Below are 21676 nucleotides of genomic sequence, written 5' to 3'. Positions count from 1 at the left end.
TTGAAAGTAGGGATAACAAAGGCTAAAATAATAAGGCAATGATGAAAGAATCGCATTAAAGGCATACTTGTCTCGTGTCAAGTGTATTTTAAATACTCCTCATTTTGTCTTGTTCTGTGTTTGACTAGTAGCAACTGTTGGTAGCAGGTAACGGGTCGGTTGGTTGACCGGCACCATCAGGTCATTCTCACAACATACTACAGTATAAGAAAAAACCCTACATCTTTTAAATTAAAAATAAAATTACTCTCGCTAGCCAACATTAAATCCTATAAATTATTTATTATAGTAGCATTGTTACATAAGTGGGTGTGGATGAATTTAACTGTGTGCGCTCACTTTAGGTAACTGAATTTAGTAAAATTTGAGTAAATCTCGTGACATGAAACAAATCGAAGTCACTTGGATGTTGTTTGTTGAAAGAATTTCTCCGTCTTTTGTGGTGATGAGTTAACTACGTACGATGCTTTGCTTTTGTTTGTTGTTTTTTGTTTATCATATTCTTATCTTACAGCTCATGAGTAGTTAGAGTTTAAGTTCCGTTTTGCATAAGCCTAATTTTGGAACATCTGAATGGGTGGCTAAAAAGCACACTTAGTGTGGTAAGTGAGTCAGTGCTTGGTTTTTCTCTCTCATCTCACTCACATCACATGGGCTCGCTATATATAATGCGGGTTAGGGTTTTGAAGGGTGTTGTGTTGAGATGGGTTGGTATTGAGGGGAATGTTGGCTGGCTCGAGGCTTTTCACAAAGGAGGTTCACAGTGGATGGAACTATAAGGCTTCGGACCAGGCTTCATTCCCCTCAAAAGTACTTCCTTCATTTGTTTATACTTCAAACTTCAAACCACAAGATCATAGGTGTAGCTACGTACCTAGCTAGCTTCTCTCTTTATTTTGAAGGATCTCTCTACACACACGTCATGTGTGTGGTTGAGAACTTGAGATGTTTCCTTGCAAAGGTGAGGTTGAGAGGAATGTTGTCTGGCTCGAGGTCATGGAGGAAGAGGAGAGTACTGAGATCAGTGAAAGTTTCCAATGGAAATTTACCCTCTTAACACACACACAGAAAAAATGATTCTCGGACCAGGCTTCATTCCCCCCACCCAACTTTTGTTTTCTATTCCTTTCAGTTTCTTTCTCTCCATTTTCATATCTTTCTTGCATGCCCTTATGGTAAGGCTTTCTCTTCCTTTCATCTTTCTCTCAATTTGCACACACACACAACAACAACAACAAAAAAGCTCTTTTTACAGTTTGTTTTTGCAGGGTCAGAATTTTCAACTCACTGGTGGCAATCTTGTTTTGTAAAGGTTGTATTTTCATTACCTTCGTTTATATTACGCGTGTGAATATGCTACCTTCTCCCAAATCCCAAGCTAGAACTTTAGTGATGAATGAATCAATTTGTTTACATATGTGTGTGTGGCTAAAATAGAGAAAATTGAAAAGTTTTAGTTTTCATCATTAATTTGAAGGCACTTCTATGAAGAATTAGTCCATGCTTGAAAATCTATTAATTTTTGGATGTAATAATATTTTTTAAACAAACGGTTATCTTTTCAAAATGACTTCTAGCTTCTTTGTGTTTCCCTATTTTTCTCTCTCATACATTCACTCAAGAGAGAGAGAGAAGCATGTTCACCGGCACAAAGCAAATCTGTCTAGTTTTCTGGTGTCGTATTAATTTAAGATTAAGATTTTAGGGAGATAAGATACCTATGAAAATATATTATTAACAAATAAGTTGGCTAATCACAGGCCCTCAGACCTGCGGGAATGTTTATTTCACGTGGACAAGAAAGCTGAATGAAAGCATCAATAGTGAAAACCTATCATATGTGAAATTCTTTTCTTTATCTGCAACTAGCTGCTATGCCTCTTAGGTCTTTCTAACATCCCTCTTCTAAAGTCCTTTCAGCTTTGAATAATGTTTCAGCTTTCTGTCAATTAACCTGTTTTCAGGCCGGTGAAAATTATAGGGAAGCCAACTTCATAATTTTACTTGGGAAAAAGACTTGCCATCATTTTCATCAACATCTGAAAGAATGTACTTCAGGTAAATTAACAGTTACCCAGTAAAGCAAGTAATAAATATGTATTTAATGAGTTATTAAATTAATTATCATACAACATACACCTTCAAATGAGTCTAAAAATATTTATGTGTGTGATGTCAGGTTTCGAAACATGATGCACTGTTGAATTTATTGTAGTTTTGTTGTGTAGTGAAATGACAGTGATGAGTGTTGAAGGCATGCACTCACTAGATGCTGAAGTTGCTGATGCATATACATGTGAAAGAGAAATGAAATAAGAGATGTGCTGGAACAGTTAACGAGAAGAAGTGAGAATCAGGAGAAGCTAGCTAGGGATTATGATCTATGTGTCTGTCTATGTCGCTCTTGCTAGCTAGAGAAACAGATACTATATGATTATGATCTATGATCACACCATGTCATTGCCAGCTTCCATTATCATGACGACTCAGATGTGTGCATCTAGCTGCATGCATAATTAAACCTGGAAAAAGAGAAAGAGAAAAGTAGAGCTTCTCTTCTTCTATTCTATTATTATTATTATTATGTGTCTGATATGTGTGTTTTAGTGTAATGTATTTATGGAGCTTCTAAAGTTGTTGAAAATGCAGAAACCATCTCTGGAAAAGTTGGATAAGCAATATCAGCTTCATATGCTGCCTTTTTGTGGAGTCATAGTAGAAATAGTAATAGTGAGATGAGATCTTTTAGCATTTGAAATTGAAAAGCATTGTAGGGAGAGAGAGAGAGAGTAAATAAATGTATAGAGTATCTGGTGTTTCTTGGGAAATGAAACTGAGAGAAAGACACAGCTACTTGGGCATCGTTTCATGACAACCTTGGTCTCTTTAAAGAAGTGAAACAATTGCACTCCTTTATTGTTGACAGCTTCATCATGAATTTATTATCATTTGAGCTAGCTGCTAGCTTTTCTACACTGTCAGCTAGCTAGCCAGCAACAAAATCTTTAAAACATTTAAAATTTCACAACAATATATACCAGTGATAAACAAATTCAAAATAATATTATGTGATGTTAATTTACTTAAGAATATAGTGAAAAACATGCGTTATACCAGTGATAAACAAATTCAAAATAATATTATGTGATGTTAATTTACTTAAGAATATAGTGAAAAACATGCGTATTTCGCTTACCACTTTTTTTCTCTTCAAAATACCAAAATTTGATTTTATAATTGTTATAATTATTTAAGCTCATAGCTTTATTTTCATGTGTACGTAGACGAAGCATTCAATTTATATCTCTCTACTATTATTCGGCCAGTTTTTTCTTTTTTATTAGATGCCACGGCATAAAGAACAGTGCTTTTCCTGGGTGATGTATCAAAGGAGTTTTGAATATCGATCCTTTATCGATCCTTTTTCTCCCTTTTGAACTCCAAGCTATTTCTCTTCTATTAATTGGTATGCACACATAGTAGGGAAAAGATAAAAAGAAGAGAAAATGATTTGGGTCATCATTTGTTTGGTTAGGATAAAACAATGAAAGGAAGGGAATTGAAGATCGATATGCAATTTTTGTGGGTGCCATCATGTTTCATCCCTCTTTCTTAGTGAGGTTTGGAAAGGGAAATATAGTACTAGAGTGGCCATATATGTCTTCATTCGTTTTTGTTTTGAACCCATTAATGGCACGTGTCTTAATCCAATACACAGGTGGCATAAGCTTAACACTTGTGCAAGTTGTTTCTTCGTCACTGATCCAAGCGATTTGTGTATAACCCACCCGACCCAAGGATCAAACATGACTTTTAGAAGATTCTGGGATCAAACAATGTATGCGTAATGTTGTTATTCTCAGACTGATAGACACATCTAAAGTCCTCCCTAACCCCACTTAACTAGCTATACCAAACATTTTTTGGTGCAAACACATTTTGATATTACATAAAACCCTCGAAGTAAATTCTACTGTCAACATATACATTCATATTATAAGTATACATTGAGAAAATATATGTATATATTAAATAGAGGGCAAAGATGCATATCGGCGTGACTTTGGTTTAACAAAAGGATTAGTTTCCTACAATATGGTGAACTCAATCTCTGCTGAAAGAAGTCTCCTACATTCATTTAGTGTCTGACCGTGTAAAAAAATGCCTACGAAAAAAGTGACTTATGGGAAGGAAATAAAATGACGTTTATAAACTTAGTCTGATTATGTTTAATTAGAAGTTATAAAATACAAATAACACCTTGATGACGTCGAAACCCGAAATGAACAAGCTGTTGAATTCTTCTTAAAAAAAAGTTGAATATGTATTTTTTTTTACGTGGACATTTAGTTCTAAATTTGCAAATTGATGTTGATGAAATTTATTTTGAATTGTCAAATATAATTGAAATGTGTATTTAAATAAAAACGAAACACTTTTATGTGCGTGTGTTTTATTAGAAAATATAAGAAATACCTTTCTAATTTTAAAAGGACTGTATTGCATTGTTCATTAGAGTCTTCTCATTTTTTTTTCAAATGAAAAAGAATTAGTATATATATTCCTAACAAAACTGGTTAAGACAACAAGTTAATTGGTTCATGAGGCCCAAATTATTCAGTATACAGAAAACCAAATTATGTGTTTTAGAAAATAATATCTTATGGTTCTCTTTTCCACGAAGAAGATAAACGTACGTGGTTACTAGTGAACAAGCCAACTATTATGTTGTTTTAATGGTTTTTGTTTTGATAGAACATAGGCTGTGTTTGGAAAAGAATAAGTAAATAAATTACTAGTTCAAAATTAAAAAAGTTAGTTAAAGGCTGAAATTAATTGATTAAATTAAAAATATTTAGTAATCAAATCTAGCTGTTAAATTAGTTTAATTACTTTGTTGTTTTGTTTTGCAAACACAAATTCTATGACAGCTAGAAAGTTTCCCTCTAGGAATGGAGATGCTCTTACATTAAGAGGGTGTTTGATCGCGCTTCCATTACGTACCTGCCTTTATAATAGTTTTTACGTCAAATATAGTAATATACAGAAAAGACACAAAAAGTACTATATAGATCACCGAACTTACACGCGTCTAAGACTCACAAACGCGTAACCAAACACCCATTGAGTATTAGACTATTAATTACCCTTCACCATATTTTGTAGGTTTCTTTTTGCATCCCTCCTTTTTTTCTCCTCACTCGCTCCCTCCTTTTTTTGTTTTTTTATTTTTCTAAAATACCCCTTTTCCTTCTCACCTTCACCCTCTTCTTTTCCTTATAACCTCCCACATATCACCCCCATCCATAGTCCCCCCCTTCTTTCTCTCACCTCCACCCCTCCCACACACCCCACCATATGCACCCTGCTTCTTTTGCACCCATTTCTCATTTTTCTCTCAATTTTCTTTTCTTTCAAATCTACTTGGGTCATCACAAATTTTTTTCCCGCTTTACGCAAATTTTACAGAAATTAGTTTCCGTAATTTTCACTTAAGAAAATTAATTTCCATAATGTAGTAAATTTTTATACATTGCATAAACTAATTTTCATTTTGTAATATTTTTGTACTCCCTCCTCTCCTTAAGAAAAGCAATTTATTTAGTTACTATTCTTCTAACTTCATCCTTCATTTCTGTCCACTTAATTACTTATCACCTATGAGTAATTAATATTTGGAGAGAGAATAAGAATATATATCATAAAAAAATAATTAACGCAACAGACAACTAAAAAATAAATCTTATAAAAGAGATTAAAAAAAATGAACTTATCTATAAGAACAAAGAGAGTACATTACAAAAACTAGTTTTTGAAAGGTAATTTTTCCACACATTACATAAATTACATAGAATAGTTTTTGTAATATAGCTGCAGTAATGGGTCACAAATTTTAAAAAATATATTATGGAAATTAGTTTTTTTATAAATATTTTGTCAAACAAAAAAGAATAAGCAATGTGAAGAGAAAGAGAAACGAGGGGTGTGTAAAAAGAAGCCCTTACTTTCTTTCTATTCAAAGAGGCCAGTCATTAAAGTTGAAAAGAGTGGAAGCGTCACCAAACTTGACCTTGTGAGACCCACTCTTGATTGCCATTCGCCACCATGCAAAGCCTTTTATTTAAGGAATTACTATTGGTCGCATGATAATTGTTTTTAGCCCCTATTAAGAGGTTGAGACTTTTTTTATTCCAAAAATACTCTTCCCATGAAATTACAATTCTGTTGTACAAACCCCACAACGGAATTGTGATTCTGTTACAAATCGATTTTCACCCCTTTTACATACAATGAAATTGTGATTTTATTTTGTTAGGGGTGCCACAAAATATAACAACGAATCATGATTCTGTTGTTATGATTAAAGTTAAAAAAAATACAATAAAATCGTGATTCCGTTGTGGGTAAGAGGAGCAAAAATTGATTTGTAATGGAATCGTAATTTCGTAAAAAGAATATTTTTGAAATAAAAAAGTCTCAATCCCTTAGTAGGGGCCAAGAGTAATTTGTGGAGGGACCAATAATAACACCCTTTATTTAATGGCCACCAAACTTGCATTTGAACCCATATCCTCCCACTGCAATAATTCATCAGGGTAATACTAGATGAGCTGGAACACCTTCAAGAAAGGGGCAAGCTGTAGTGTATGTTTTAAATTTGAGAGGGAGTACAGTATAACCCTTATACGACTCAAGAAAGGAAGAATAATTTACTCTTTATTTTGTTAATCATAACTTTCTACTTTTATTTTCCTAATATCAATACTCAATGTTAACAAAACTAATAATCATTCTATCCAACTCAAACAAGATTTCTTAATATCATCACAATTTTTTATGTCGTGCCGTGAGGACATTTGCCACACATTTAAAATACAGTAGTATACTAAACAGAATTATTTAGAAGAATTTTAAATATCAAAGACTTTTTTTTTTACTTTTTGAATGCACTAAGAGCACTCTTGAACATTTTTTTCCCCAGAAAAGATCTCATTACAGTGGTAACAACAGTACAAGTACAAGGATTTCATGAAATTATATTTGGCCCGGTTACAATATACACAGCTTGGGGTGTTAGACGCAACAAACACAACAGTAAACGGAAACCTTAACCACGCCGCCGAACACTTTTCACTCTTCGTGGATGAGTATAGATCTTTGTATCTCTATTTTCAAGATTTTACAAAAATGATTAAATTTAGACGCAACAAACACAACAGTAAACGGAAACCTTAACCACGCCGCCGAACACTTTTCACTCTTCGTGGATGAGTATAGATCTTTGTATCTCTATTTCCAAGATTTTACAAAAATGATTAGATTTAGAGGGCAAAAAGTCAAAAACCCATGCATGGACAACTGAACCAGAGATGGATCTTTATGAAAGATTGATGGCCATCTCTTGAAGAAGAGCTTTCTTCTGAGATGCATTAATAATGCCCTTGCACTCCGCATCTAGTAATACTTCTGTCATAATTGCAGATGCTCGTCCTTTAGGCTCATCTTCAGAAGTCCTCCTCGACATGAAAGCCTGAATATATAAGAACCCCATGATATCAACACTTCCATACAAGAGTGAAATTTATACAAAAACTTGAAAGCATGCCATTACCTGCCCACGATGTGTTATTTCCAAGTATCCTGGTTGTATGATAAACGGTTCCCCATCAATTTGAACTGGGAAAGGACTGGAACAGTGTATCTTGATGGCTTTACCTTGAGCAAGCCTTCTTGCTTGTGAAAGTCCAACCTATACAGTAAATCAAGCATTGTTATTACTAATTTACCATGAACTTCAGATTTTCTTTTATCTGTTTTATAAGCTTGCAAAGTGAAATAAATGTACAAATACATTAATCTCTTTTGCAATAGGTGTTCTACAATATCTAAAGTAATCATTTCAACAGACAAGGTTTTATATAAAAAAAAGTTTTTATGGTAGAGACTGCTGATATCCTTTACAGGAAACAATTTTGTTCCAGCAGGATAGGAGTATTATAAGCAGAAGACAAGGTTTTTAACAACCCAAACAGCTGGTGCAGTATGAAGAGGGGGGATGGGGGGAATGAGTGGAGCGATTTGGAAATTACCACCAGAAGGTGGAATAAATGTGAGGAAGAGGGGTAAGAGGTTTAGGCAAGAATTAAGGTAGAGAAGTTTTAGGAGGGTGGAATATTCAGTCATTCAGTGGCTGAAGAATTTCAATAATTTTTTTCTTTCTTTTCTGGCATTCTCTGTGATTCCAGTCTTAACTGAGGGCTACTCTACCTTTATGGAGCTTGGTCTTGTTTTGTTTTCACCGAGTCCAATATAGAGTAAGGATACAAAATAAAATAAAATCTTGATACAGAGGCTCCATATTTAGACCTATTTCATTAATTAAGAAGAGATGGGAATGACCAAACCTGTGAATACCTTTAACTTTTAGATTGTTAAAATTTGAATCAGTTTGGCACTATCAGTATTAGAATTACTTTCTTTAATGACTAAACTACATATATAACTTATATCATTTAAAAAATAAAGAATACCTCAAAAACCTACCTAAATGTATTCACATCATTAGTTTATAAGAAAAAAATATTTTTGTGATTTAGTTTTCAACCAGTAGTCCAGTAGAATAATTTTAATAAACAATATCAATATCATGATAAATACTTGATTTGATATTTAAGAAGTGCATAAGATTCAAATATCCTATACCTGAAGTTTTCCTAGGTGCCATGCACCACATACGCATACCACCTCCAGCATTTTATCATGCATGGATTGCAGACGAAAATCATCATCATGCTCATAACCATTTTGCCAAAGATCTACTCCACCCATATAGCTCCCAATATTGAGCACAATTAAGCCCTCAGAATCCTGTATGAAAGAAAGGATTAAGGAATGATTCTTTACCCATAATATAGAGGACACAATATTCAAAACATTAATTTCTTAATGTGAAAATAATTATCAGAATCAGCAATTAACCTTAGGAATCTCAATGTCTCTCCCGTCAACTTCAAGCCACACTTGCCATGGCAAGTCAGCACAAGTTCTGTCCATAATATCCCTTGCGCCTTCTTTTGCATATCGCAATTTATTCAAAAACTGTTGACAGAATTATCATTGGAGATTAACAAACCCAAAAGTATTAGGTAAGGAAGCAGTGAATGGATTGTACACAAGTTAAATACCCTAGATAAAAGAAGCCAAAATAATAACACCCATACTTGCTGACCATCCACTAATCCTCACCATGGTCTCTCCTGGTTGTCATTATGAATTATAATAAAAAAATAAAATTAAAAATTAAAAGAATCAGTCTCAATAGGTTTCTATTTCAGTCAACTAGATTTAGCATCCTAAATTCCTAATGCTAACAAGAGCAATTTAGAATAAGCTTAGCCTATAAGCATGTACCGGCAGTGTAATTTTTATAAAATATTACATAGTCTTGCAATGGTAGTTTAAAGAAAGTACGTTGAAAGAAATTTAAGAAAACCAGACAACTGACATGGACTAACACGATTGAATATTTTACAATGATATACATAAAGGAAGGGAGAACTTCTACCTGACTACAAAACTTTTCAGGATTTATTTCTCGAGTAATATGAAATTTATATGCAACCTTTGCATCACATCCAATGCCTATAAAAGCAGGTTGAAGATGTCAGTAACTTTTAAGAAACAATTGCAGGTAGTTGTTGTTTTAGAGTATTACCAAGATAGTTCATCATAGATTTAGTTTTCACTTTATTTGATTTTCCTTCAGAACTTTCTTCTACGATTTTTACTTCCCAGCGATCTAGCATAGTAACTGCTGCATTGCTAATGTCATGCAAAAGCATAGTCAATCCGCCTTGTCCATCAAGTGTAGAGAAGCCTCTTCCCCAGTTAAGTACCCTGGACAAATCATTTCCGGTGCCAAGGGGAAGAATTGCCACAGGAGGAGGTGACTCAAAATTGTGTCTTTCTATAGCATCAAGGACCCATGCAACAGTGCCATCCCCACCACATACCAGCACTTTAAAATATCGTACACTTTTGAAGAATTCCAAGCCCACTTCAGGGCCTTGAGAAGCACTCAATTCAAATATCTACAGTAAAATAACCAAAGCAGAAAATGTCCATTGAGACTATGACATGGAAGAAAAATATTACCTATATCTAGACAAGTAATGCTAAAGAAAGGGGGGGGGGGGGGGGGAAATCATAGATAGCTTGCTCTTAAAGAGTTGTTAGTAGGATTCTATGAAACATTAATCTGTATTGTCATACAAATATCCACTATAAAAAGACAAGAATTTCAAGGGGGAAAACCAACAGAAAGTTCTATTTGACGAGAAAATTGAAAGATAACAATTCGATAAAACATAATGTGTTGAATTTCTCACATTGCATGAATGGAGGAAAAAACACAACTATGCTTAACATGTGTTGAATTTCTCATTTTTTTTCCTTTTGTCTACATGAGAACTTCTATTTCTTTTTATTAACTTTAAGAAATTCACCAAAACAAAAAAAGTTTGAACATTAAGAAAGATTAAATGCTTAGTACAACACCAAAACATTTGGATTACTTTAAAGTTTAAAAATTCACGAACAATGAACGGTTTAAAATAACATACCCTGCAAATCTTCATAATTAGGAATTATATGGATTCAAAAAATAGCCACAAGTGTACAAGGTAAAATAGTTAGGAGAAAATTTCATGATTAGACAATTTGCACTTGATATCAATACTTAATAAAAAAATCTAAAAGATATATCTGCAACATGCTTAATAACAGATGTCATTACTTCAATTAAAAGCAAAAACATTTGTGTATCAAAGACAAAGAAATCACCTGAACAGGATTTAGTAGCATATTCAATCTCCTATGAAGAGAAGGCCCAAGCTGCCCACCACTCCTGGCATTGATGAAGACCAAAAGTGGGCTTGCATCTTGTGGCAAACCAACCAGTGTGTATTTCTTGATTTGATTAGGCGTAGCAGTTAAACCATTTCCTAATACTCTACCATTATTCACAAGATCAAAAAGCTTCTCATCACCGAACTTATTCCAGTGGAGACCATTCAACACATACTCCAATAATGTTGCATCAGTAATCGAGGAACCATCTGACTTACCATTAGCATTGTAACCACCTAAACTTTTATTGCGATTACGCCGCTTTCTAATCTGGCCATTAACAGAAGAGGTTATAATAGAACTTAGTCGTCCTCCTTGTTTATCTTCGTCAACTTGTTTGACACAAAGAGGAGAAAGGATAATTCGCCTCAAAGGACCCAAATCACAAAAGTCACCAGAATCTCTAGTCAATTTGTTATGACATTTCACATGGATGAGGCGCTGACACCAGCGGCAATCCCAGGTAGGAGAAGCTTTAACAAACGGAACACCACATGGCTCGTCACAGTAAAAACAGAAGGCAGACATCTCATGATTTTCATCCACATCAACCCATCTTTCAGACCAGTGATGTCGAATATGGCCAAAACCAGCCTGAGCCACACATTTGCAATCCTTTGCTGCAAACTGAGAACAAAGGAAATGAGCTGCGACACCACAAACAGAGCAACGATGGAGAGGAGTACGCGGTGAGGCTGTTGTACCTAAATTTTGAGAAGGCCAAAGGGAAGTCAAGCAGAAACAACAAGTGGATGGCTGTTCCCTATAAGTAAAATCTTCCACCCACAAATGCTCCGATAGCGGAACTTTAAACTTTTTCCAAACTTTCTTCTTTTCTCTTGCTGCAGCTTTAATCCAATTTAATGAGGACCTTCGCTGCCACTTGAGAACAGCATATATCACAGCCATTAGTCCAAATGATCCAGTTATCAGCCATCCGAAAATAGATGCACTGGATGCATCAGGGCTCGTGACCAACCTCAGAAAGGAAATCCCCAGATCTATCATGGTTAAACTCATTTGATTGAACTCTTCCGACAAACATAAAACCTGGATAACAATGCAAGCCAAACTGTCACACATTGCAATGGATAAAAATTATTGTTTTTTGAAAGAAGAAAAAAAAAGTTATCTAACTGACTGACTGGCAACAATTAATAGACAGAACATAAAAAATATAGCAAGTATGGGCAGCAAAGCATGATTGAACAGTTGCAGTACAGAAAAATACAAAACAGAAAATCCGAAACGGAGTTCACTAGCTTGATGAGAAACACAAAATTGACACAAGAAAAAGACATGAATAAATTGAACCAAATTCAACTGGCAAACTAAATGAAAAATCAGGATACATTTACTTACTTACATCATTCCCTAATCCTAAATCATATCACGTAGAAACAAAAAGCAAAAAAAGCAGAAGCAATTAAACTCGGAAACAAATTGCATAATTAATAACGAAAACAAAAATAAATTTCTAGGGCATGCGCGGTGCTGGCTTAAAATTGTAGACGGGATTGAGAATTAATGCGAGATGAATCGGAAAAACGCTTTTGATAGTGATTGTAAATGCAGCTTAGGAAGGAATCTAGAAATAAGATGAAGGAAGGAAGAAACGGAATTGTGAGAAAACGATGAGAGAGATTAGATCTACGGAACAGAACACGATGAAAATGAAACAGGGAGGGGAATTGGAGTGAAACCTGAATGGAGGATGGAGGTTAGGTTAGAGAGGGAATTTTGATTTTGGAGCTTAACAGAATAGAATATATAGTTGCAACCCTTCTCTTCTTCTTCCCCTCCGAACAAGTAAAGTTTAATACAAATACAATTCCTATATATCATTAATCAGATTTTAAATTTCAACGTTCCATTCTTCCTTCCTTTTCACCTTACTCGATCAAAAAGTAATGAAAAGGGAAAAGCAGTGAGATGAGAGAGAGAAACGGGAAAAGGGCGGGATTTCCATGGCGCAATGAACACGCTTCCCCTGTTGGATTCACCGGAACATACCAATGGGAGACGCGTTTCCTTCTATTTACCTTTTTGTCCCTTCCCTTCTACCATGCAATTTTATACTCCTCACTCACTTTCCTAATACAGTATAATTTATTGATATATATGAGTCTCTATATTTTTTTTTTCTTTGCAAGTGTAAAAATACCGATATATCAATCCTCATGCTAACAAGAGACAAAGATAGATAATATCTTTTTTAACAATGTTTAAAAATGTCAAAATAATTCATCCATATTTCCATGACAAATTAATCATACTAACTCAACATTCTATTTCATAATATTTAATGATGTCATATCAATCTCAAAGTTAGAATCCATTATCCAATTTAATGAAAGGATTGATATGGTGACATTTTTACTCTTTCAAAGATAAAAGAAAGATTTATATGTCAACAAATTACACTTTTTAAGGATTAAATTAAGTATTTATATTTTTTTTAAAGTACATTTTACATTATTTTTATAATTTGTAAATAGTTAAAAAAATATTATTTTAAACTACTCTTTTTTATCTTTATATTTTTTCTTTGAAAATACATTTTTCAATATTTCTATAAATATTTCAAATAATATTTTCTTCAATTATTTTAAGTTTCTCTTCTTTTATCCTTATATATGATTTTATTAATTTTTCATCAAATTCAATCTATTATCTCTTTTATCTTTTATATTTATATTATCTTTAAATTATATTTCAATGATTTTTTTAAATTATATATATTTAAAAATAATCTTATCTAAAAACTGAATATGTCTGTCTCTATTTTATAAATTTTAATTCTCATCCTTAAATAAATGCGTTTTTAGAAGCTACTAGTATTCAGCACGTGCATTACAAAGGTAAAATTTAGTATGTAAATTTTATAATTATAAGTATTTACTTATATAATATAATTAAAATAAATATATATCAAGTGACATCAAGAAAATTTAATATATCTGTTTTAGAAAAATTATATTTATATATATATTTGTTTTAAGAAAATCATGCCACGGCGTATCTAATTTCCCCCCAACTAACATGGTCTCTTCCTCGATGTGACCTTTAAAAGTTAACGTGAATGAATGTTCTAGTTATTAGGAATGACTCTGGTATGACTTTGTTCGGGATCACAATTCACAATAATGGATTATGGATGTGATGCTCAGAATGTGATGACTTTTTGGTATAAGCTAAGCTTTCTGTTTTAGATGAACCATACAACTAGTACCCTGTGCTTCATGCTTGGAATACCAGGCATTTTACATATATGTGAATCATTAGCCACTAGCTTCCATACTTTTTCACTTTCCCACGCCAAGTGATACTTTAATAACCTTGCTGATAAATTGTCGAAATTAACCTTTACTTGCCGAATATCTCTGGATATATACAAGAGTTACCCCAGAAGTTGATTCTACCATAGGCATGAATATATTGGATGAATTTCTTAAATCCACAGTAAAAAAAATAATATTAACTCAAATCTGTATTCATGTCACAAATATCTTTGTATATGTATATATAGAAAATCAATATTTTTTTTCATCATTAATTATTAGGTGGGTAAGGATGACTTAGCGATCTCAATGCATAACTACGGAACAAAACAGTAACAAGGGTTGGTCATGCATATATAACAGATTATGGGGTGAATTTGTAATTATACTTCTCCCATAACTATAGTTTCATTGTTCATCTGAAATTAAAGTTTATATCAAAACGCGTAATCATATCTTTCCGAAGACAATTCAAAGAAATACTATTGTTTAGTCATAAAATTGAGGTGTGTTTTTATGATTAGATATCCATAAAATAATCAGTGAGATCTTTAAATTAAAGTTGATCGAACTCTCCATTAAAAGTTGTTTTCGTTTAAAGTTATTTTTAATATTTGCATGGTTAACTATGTGTTAATTATAAATTATAATTTAAAGAAAAATATGAGTTATTCCTTTTATATTATAAAGTTGTTATTTTAGAAAAATATATTTTAATATATATTTATGTGTATGAATGTTTAGTTTACAATATTATACATTGGTTACGTGTCACAAAACTGAAAGGTGAAATGTTAGTTGATATCTAAAAATTAAAAAATTAATTTATTAAATTATAAATATTTTATAAAACTAACGGTTAAAGTAATTAAAAAATATAATATGATAGAAAAATAATAAAATTTATTTATTTAAAAATGATAACTAATAAGAAATTGAATAAAAACATTAATGATAAAAATAAAAAAAAAATATAAAAATTTAAAAGTTAGAAACTAATGTTTTGAAAAAATTATTTCAAGTAACCTTTAAAAGAAAGTTACAAACTAATAAAAAATACTCATTTATTAAATAATTAAAGATATTTTTCAGCTAGTAATTTTTTTAAATTAATTAAAATATCTTATCAAACATAATCATTATTAATTAATTAAAACTATTTTTGCTTTTTTATTGGAGCATACTCATTATTTCGAATAACACTTAAGACCTATTTAGATACCAGTTATAAGTATTTTTGAAAGTTTTTCAACTAAAAATATAAAACTTTATTGATAAAAAAAAAATTCTCAAAAACACTTTTACCCTTATATCCAAACATGCTCTTAATCCACAATACAAGATGGTAAATCACCGAAGTGATAGGGACCAACATAAGAAAAAACTGAAGCTCTAGCCAACCAATTCGCTTGTTGCCTTATAAAACAAAAGCTGAAGTTTGTAAAATTGTTAAGGATTCTACGACACTGTGAAACAATGATCCCGAATTCTGATACATCTAATTTCTTGTTGTGGATTGCTGATACAACCTGCTGGCAGTCCGATTCTATTAAGATTATTGTTGTTAAGGTTTTTAAAATAATTATTATAAAAATTAATAATTTTTTTATATATACGGAGTAATTTTTAATATATGCATAATATATGAGTAAATGAGATTGTGTTAAAAATGTTGTGAAATGACTTCAATAGAAACAAATTTATTTTGATGATACATTCGTTTCCAAATTTGTTGTGATCGAAACGAATTAATTGGTTCCAAAATTTCAATACAACTTTAATTGAAAGTTGATAAACTGATCAAAAAATTTGAAAGTTGATAATTGGACATGATGATAATCAACTTTTGTGAAGAACTTGATGGACGGAAAAATATGATGGTCATCTCATGATTAATTAAAAGAGAAGACAGCGGTTATTTGTCTATTCGAGCTAATTATTAAAAAAATGTGATTTACAAAATTCCAAAATTAATTATTATTACCAAAAACGTCAATACCAATATGGATGGAATAGTGAAGTAGTTAACGGATGATAATATTGATCTTTAATAGTATCCTCCTCCGCACGACACAAGCCATCAAAATTACACCTGTACTACTTTCTTCTGGCCGATAGGAGTTGTAGCTTTATTCAGAAAGCATAAATTGGTTCGAAAAGGACTTTATTCTTAGATGAATTTTATGTAATGTAATTTTAAATATTTAAATTCAAGCAAATATTTAATGTTAAAAATGGTAGATTTTTTAAAAGAAAATGTATGATCATATATTTAAATGAATTTTTATTCTTGAAAACTGAAATTAGATAAATAATATAATGTATATAATGATAATAAAAAAATTAAAATTTTCCAAGTAATAAATATAATAAACAAAAGCATATACTATATATTCGAGAACATTTTTTTTTTAAACTACGAGAATCTTCCACTGATGATAATTATACTGAAGGTGAGAACATTCATATCAGCAGAGTAACACCAACTTAACTGGAAAAAAAATTCATACACAAATTCGAATAAAGCATCTTAATTGTTTGAGAGAAGTCAAGCATATATCACTTGAACCAACCACTCAAGACTTTACACAACTTCAAATATTCATAATTATAATATAATCAATATTTAACACCCTAAATAGTAGACTCTATATAACAAAAGATCGCAACTTCTTTCTTTTGCCAATTCAAGACTTATTGTGGATTGAATTATATTTTCTTAAGGAATAAACAATTAATTTGATTTCATTAAATATTTTTATAACACCTATTTAATTTATATTAGAATTTACAGTATAAATTGGATTAGATTAATTGAAAATATATTTTTTAATAAATTAAGAAAAAAAAAATTTCGAAATATAACTTGTCCGTTGGCTAACCTTAAGCTCTAGCCCAACCCCTTATTAAGTGGGTTGTGTGAGTTGAAAGTTTTTGAGCTCTCTCATTGGAATACATAATCTAGAAAAAAAAAAGTAATAAAAAACCAAAAGAATGCACCTAAAATAGTAATTAAACAGAGACAACCTCACTGGAACTATGCAAAAGGATGAATACAATAGAGATTTAAAATAACAACGTTCATGAAAAGATATTAACTATTAGGCGGTGGTGGAGAGGACTACTACAGATCAACCACCACCACAAAGAGGACACAACCTTCGAACATAGATGAAGTTGGGTGTAGGTCCACGGGGTGTGAAGTCCTTTAGGAGAAATAGGTTGTGAGGAAAAAGAAAGCTATAATATGTGAAGGGTAATTTAGGTATAATTTAAAATTGGGGGTGCAATTAGGTAAAAAGAATATTGAATAAGTAAAAGCCTTGGGTGTACTAAAAAGTCCTGGCTATTATAGTGGGCCAAGTGTCTAAAACAAATGACACCACTAATTAAAAGGAATTGTTATTTACCTTTTCCAATTTTACTAATATACCTATTTTCATTTATATTTTTTTTTCAAACTATACTTATCAAAATTTGGAGTTGGGACACGTCGGCGTGGACGTGGTCAAGGTAAACTCCTGAACTTTCCACGTCAACTAGAAAGTGACCTTTGTTAGGAAGACAAGAGAGGGGACCTGCCAAATAAAAGACTCTAACACTCAAGCAAGTATATGTGAGTTAGGAGAGTAAGTATGAGAATGTATGCACATGTGAGCAAGTGTGTGTGAGTATGAATGAATGTATTTGTGTGCTTGTTGTGCGCAGATGAATGTGTGTTGAGAGGACAAGGAAACCTGATACTTATAGAATGGAGAGGGAGTTGCGAATCTTTGTTGATAGGAGTTGTTACAATGACGTAACAACCCTTGCAAATAATTACTTACTTGTGGATAATAACCGGTGATTTATAGATAACCTTAGAGATAATGTATAGCTTAGAGATAAAAGCTAGTAGATAATTGTTACTTGCAATGTGTAGCTTTGTAGATAATTGAATATTTGTCGAGAGATACAAAGATGACATTGTATTCAAATAATAAGAGATTAAAGATAACCTGTCGGTTGAGAAATGTGACTGTTAAGGGTTGATTGTTTGTGTTCCCGTGTCAGGACTAGGACTGACATGAAAGGTTGATGTGTGTCTCAGCGTGCCACGTAGCATAACACATATACTTTGTGGACCCTAAACAATACACAAACATATCATTTTTCTTGAAACTATATACACTTCGGAAAGTGTTCAATTTTTAACATTCCAAAAATTAGTTTCCAAAACTATTAACAATTTATCACATTTTGAAAAGTATTGTCCAAAAGGAAAAAAAAAAGGTACAAATTGCTTTTAAGTTGTTTTGTATTTGGTGTGTTAATATATACTTATTTTTTGATTTACTTAGAATAAAACCTAACAAAAGATGATACCATGAGATTCTAGAAGAAGTTATGTGCAGATAATTTTGTGGATGCATCGATATTCTAATCAGAGTGTTAGAAATCTTTTTGGTAAAGTAATCACTGAAATTTTATCCATTTGCTAGTGAAGTTGCACCTTTGGTTGAGAAGTAAAATTTTCACGAAAACAAAAAATGTAACCAAGCTCTTATGCTTCCTCCAACTAGATGTTATTGTCATGAACTATCCCAAACAGTAAAACCACTAAGAGCAATTGGTGTCTTGTCTTTTTTTTCGGTAAAAATTGACTTTATGAAAAAAAATTATATTTTTAAAAAAAATTATATAAAAGGATGTATATATATTAGTAAAATTGGAAGGTGTAAATAACAATTACACTAACAAAATGATAAATAAGAGAGATTGGAATTTGGGTTGAGAAATCTTATCATCAAATCAAACGAACGTAAAATAAAAGTTCAGTGCGCGTAGGTTTTGGCGACTGAGTTATTAGGAGTGGGTAAGTTTTGACAGAGATTTTTAATTTAATGTTAAGGGTAGGTTGAGGCACACACAAAGTAGAGGAAGAGAATGATGAGGCGACAGGGTGTGGGGAGTGAAGAGTTGGATGGTGGTGTCGTCGGAGACAGGAGAGGCACGCCTAGATGATGTTGGGAAGCACTCCATAACGCGGCGAACCGGGTTGCCGGCGCGTGACCGTAGAGTCCTCGATCCCATGCTGTCTCACCCTTCTTCCATCCTAGGACGCCAAAGACCCATTGTTGTCAACTTGGAACACGTCAAAGGAATCATCACTGCCACCGAGGTTCTCATGATCAACTCCTCCAACCCTTTCTTTCTTCGCTTCCTTCAAGACCTTCACACCCGTCTTATTCATCAAACTCCCTCCCCGGTACGTACTTCCATTTTCCCTCACCTTAACACCACTCGTCATCATTGAATATGTACGTTCATGTTAATTAATAACTTATCGTAGCTGGAGTTCACAAAAAAATATATTTATTTGAGCTTCTTTAATTAAGGAACAAAAGTACGTACAAATTTCTTCAACCATATACCACGAGCGGGATTATTTTGGGATTGTTCTCTGATTTAGTGGGTTGGTGAGCACCTATAATCTCTAAAGCACCCAGAAAAAATTAACAAACAAATCTAAATTAAAGTTTCATTTGGGCATGAAAAAAGTATAAATAGGCATGCATGCTTGATAGTGTAAAGAGATTTTGAAGTTTAAACTTATGATTCATGATAAATTATCAGTTTTTAGCATGTTAATAATGTTAATTTAGATTTGAAGATGATATAATTTCCTCCTAAGAATATATGTAATGTAGTCTTAGATATTATTAAAAAATATCATATGCGCATGCATGGTCATGATATTAAACTTGACTACACATGAGCAATGGGATGGGTGGTGGTAACGAAGCAAAGACCTCTAGCGATGGTGGTGAAGATTCCCAAAATGATTCGCCTGTGAAAACATCTGAGGAGGACTCTGATGCGTTTCAAGTAAATTCAGAGATGGCACCAGCAGGTCCTTAGCAGTTACCTTTTGAGTTCCGAGCACTCGAGACATGTATTGAATCTGCTTGCAGGTACCTTGAATCTGAGGTCCAGATGATAGTAAATTCTATTTGCTTGTATAATAAGTTGTATGACTTTGTGTCTATAATATTAGACTTCAACATTGGAGGAAGAGGCTTACCCAGCTTTAGATGCATTGGCCTCTCAACTTAGCACACTCAATCTTGAACGTGTAATACACATCAAGAGTCGTTTGGTTGCATTTTCCGGTCGTGTGCAAAAGGTATATATAATATAATATTCATGGCAAATTGAATTTGAGTATATTTATATTAGCAACTAACCAAACCACATTAATTTCATTCTTCTTACCAGCTCTAAGCAAGTCTTGAAGTTGTTCAAATCTTATATAAATAATTCGTGCCATATTTTGTGTTTCAGGGTGGCTTACTGTGCGACTTTATGCAAACACTTGTTTTGGATTGCATTTTGCAAACTTGCAAACTCTCTTCTGAGCAAGTGTTCTCCGGTTTCATTGTCCTGTTTAAATTGTTCTTAATTCATTTTAGTCGCATAAATTCTCCACTGTGCAAATGGAGAGTAGGCTGGTCTGTACAAATTTAATATACAAGAAATGCTAGGAAGACATTTTTTTTTATGGTTGCTTCTGATTTTTTTGTCAAGGATATTAATTTCGGGTAGGAACATAAAGTCTATATTGTGAACCTGGAAGTGTGAATCCAAAAAGAAAGCAAGATGATTAATTAGGTTTGTGGGTTCTTTTAGTTCGGATTTACTATATGAGCATATTTTTGCAACAAGATGGAGTATATACCAAGGGATATTTTGATTAATTGTTGTTTAATAAAGCTATAATTAACAATTTGTATGAATTATACGAATTCTCTTACATAAAAAAATTGAAACTTCATAGAAAAATAGGTACTCACTACGACGGTGAGAAGAAACCACCAACAAGTAAAAATAAACGGAGAGATGAAGAAGGAAAGATCGCGGCAAAAGGAAGGGAGAGCGACAAGAAACAAAGGAGGAAGGGGATGGTAGTTTTTAATTTCAAGTGAATGACAAATTCGATAATTCAGCTTGATGGTTGGGTATAAAATAAATTTTCAGGAGAAGAAAATCCCTTTTTTTGGTTGGGGAAGAAAAAATATTTGCTCTCTCAATAGATAGAGGGTAATTATTTGTAAATCAATTTATGAATTTTTATACGAGCGAACTATATTATTATGGACAGAAATTTTTGCCGGATTATAAGTTTAACAACTCCGGAATCATCACTACCATAGAAGAGGGAAAAAAAAAAGAATCACTTGTAATAAGCACGCTACATGTTGTTGATTACGTTATTAATCAGCACACTACTATTTTTTTTTCTTTTGTAAAAGTTAAGTTCCTTAATTTTTAATAACTTTTATCTAACGTTGATCAGGTTAATTTCTACCTCAACTAATCCCCATTAAAATTTCAGGTTAATTAAGAATAAAAATAAATTAGTCTTAATTCATCCTATGTGAATATCTTATGGGGGTATAAGATTGACCCAGTAATTAATTTTAAAAAAAAGTAAAGGAAGAAGGAAG

General features: G+C 32.5%; 1 protein-coding gene and 2 long non-coding RNA genes across 5 annotated transcripts; 2 read left to right on the top strand and 1 right to left on the bottom strand.

The window, feature by feature from the left end:
- Window positions 1-478: 478 nt before the first annotated feature.
- On the top strand, window positions 479-2925 carry LOC114413265. 3 transcript variants are annotated; one of them, XR_003666886.1, is made up of 2 exons: window positions 479-2058; window positions 2216-2925. It is a non-coding gene; the product is annotated as an uncharacterized LOC114413265 (long non-coding RNA). The 3 variants fall into 3 exon arrangements; XR_003666885.1 differs by having other exon boundaries at window positions 2180-2925; XR_003666884.1 differs by having other exon boundaries at window positions 494-2058; window positions 2229-2925.
- A 3984-nt stretch (window positions 2926-6909) lies between these two features.
- Window positions 6910-12915, bottom strand: LOC114413264 (diacylglycerol kinase 2). The gene is made up of 8 exons (XM_028377554.1): window positions 12612-12915; window positions 10843-11958; window positions 9716-10091; window positions 9566-9642; window positions 8980-9099; window positions 8704-8868; window positions 7613-7750; window positions 6910-7531 (listed from the first exon to the last, which is right to left on the bottom strand). Exons 2-8 carry the CDS (start codon window positions 11926-11928, stop codon window positions 7379-7381), a joined length of 2115 nt encoding a protein of 704 aa, XP_028233355.1. The 5' UTR covers window positions 11929-11958; window positions 12612-12915; the 3' UTR covers window positions 6910-7378.
- A 6110-nt stretch (window positions 12916-19025) lies between these two features.
- LOC114411564 lies at window positions 19026-20839 on the top strand. The gene is made up of 3 exons (XR_003666485.1): window positions 19026-20143; window positions 20227-20355; window positions 20514-20839. It is a non-coding gene; the product is annotated as an uncharacterized LOC114411564 (long non-coding RNA).
- Window positions 20840-21676: the final 837 nt, after the last annotated feature.

The sequence above is a fragment of the Glycine soja genome, chromosome 5, assembly GCF_004193775.1.
Source record: "Glycine soja cultivar W05 chromosome 5, ASM419377v2, whole genome shotgun sequence".
In the NCBI taxonomy this organism is placed as follows: domain Eukaryota; kingdom Viridiplantae; phylum Streptophyta; class Magnoliopsida; order Fabales; family Fabaceae; genus Glycine; species Glycine soja.
Note: the sequence above shows the minus strand (reverse complement) of the source record. Positions and strands in the feature narration are given on the sequence as shown.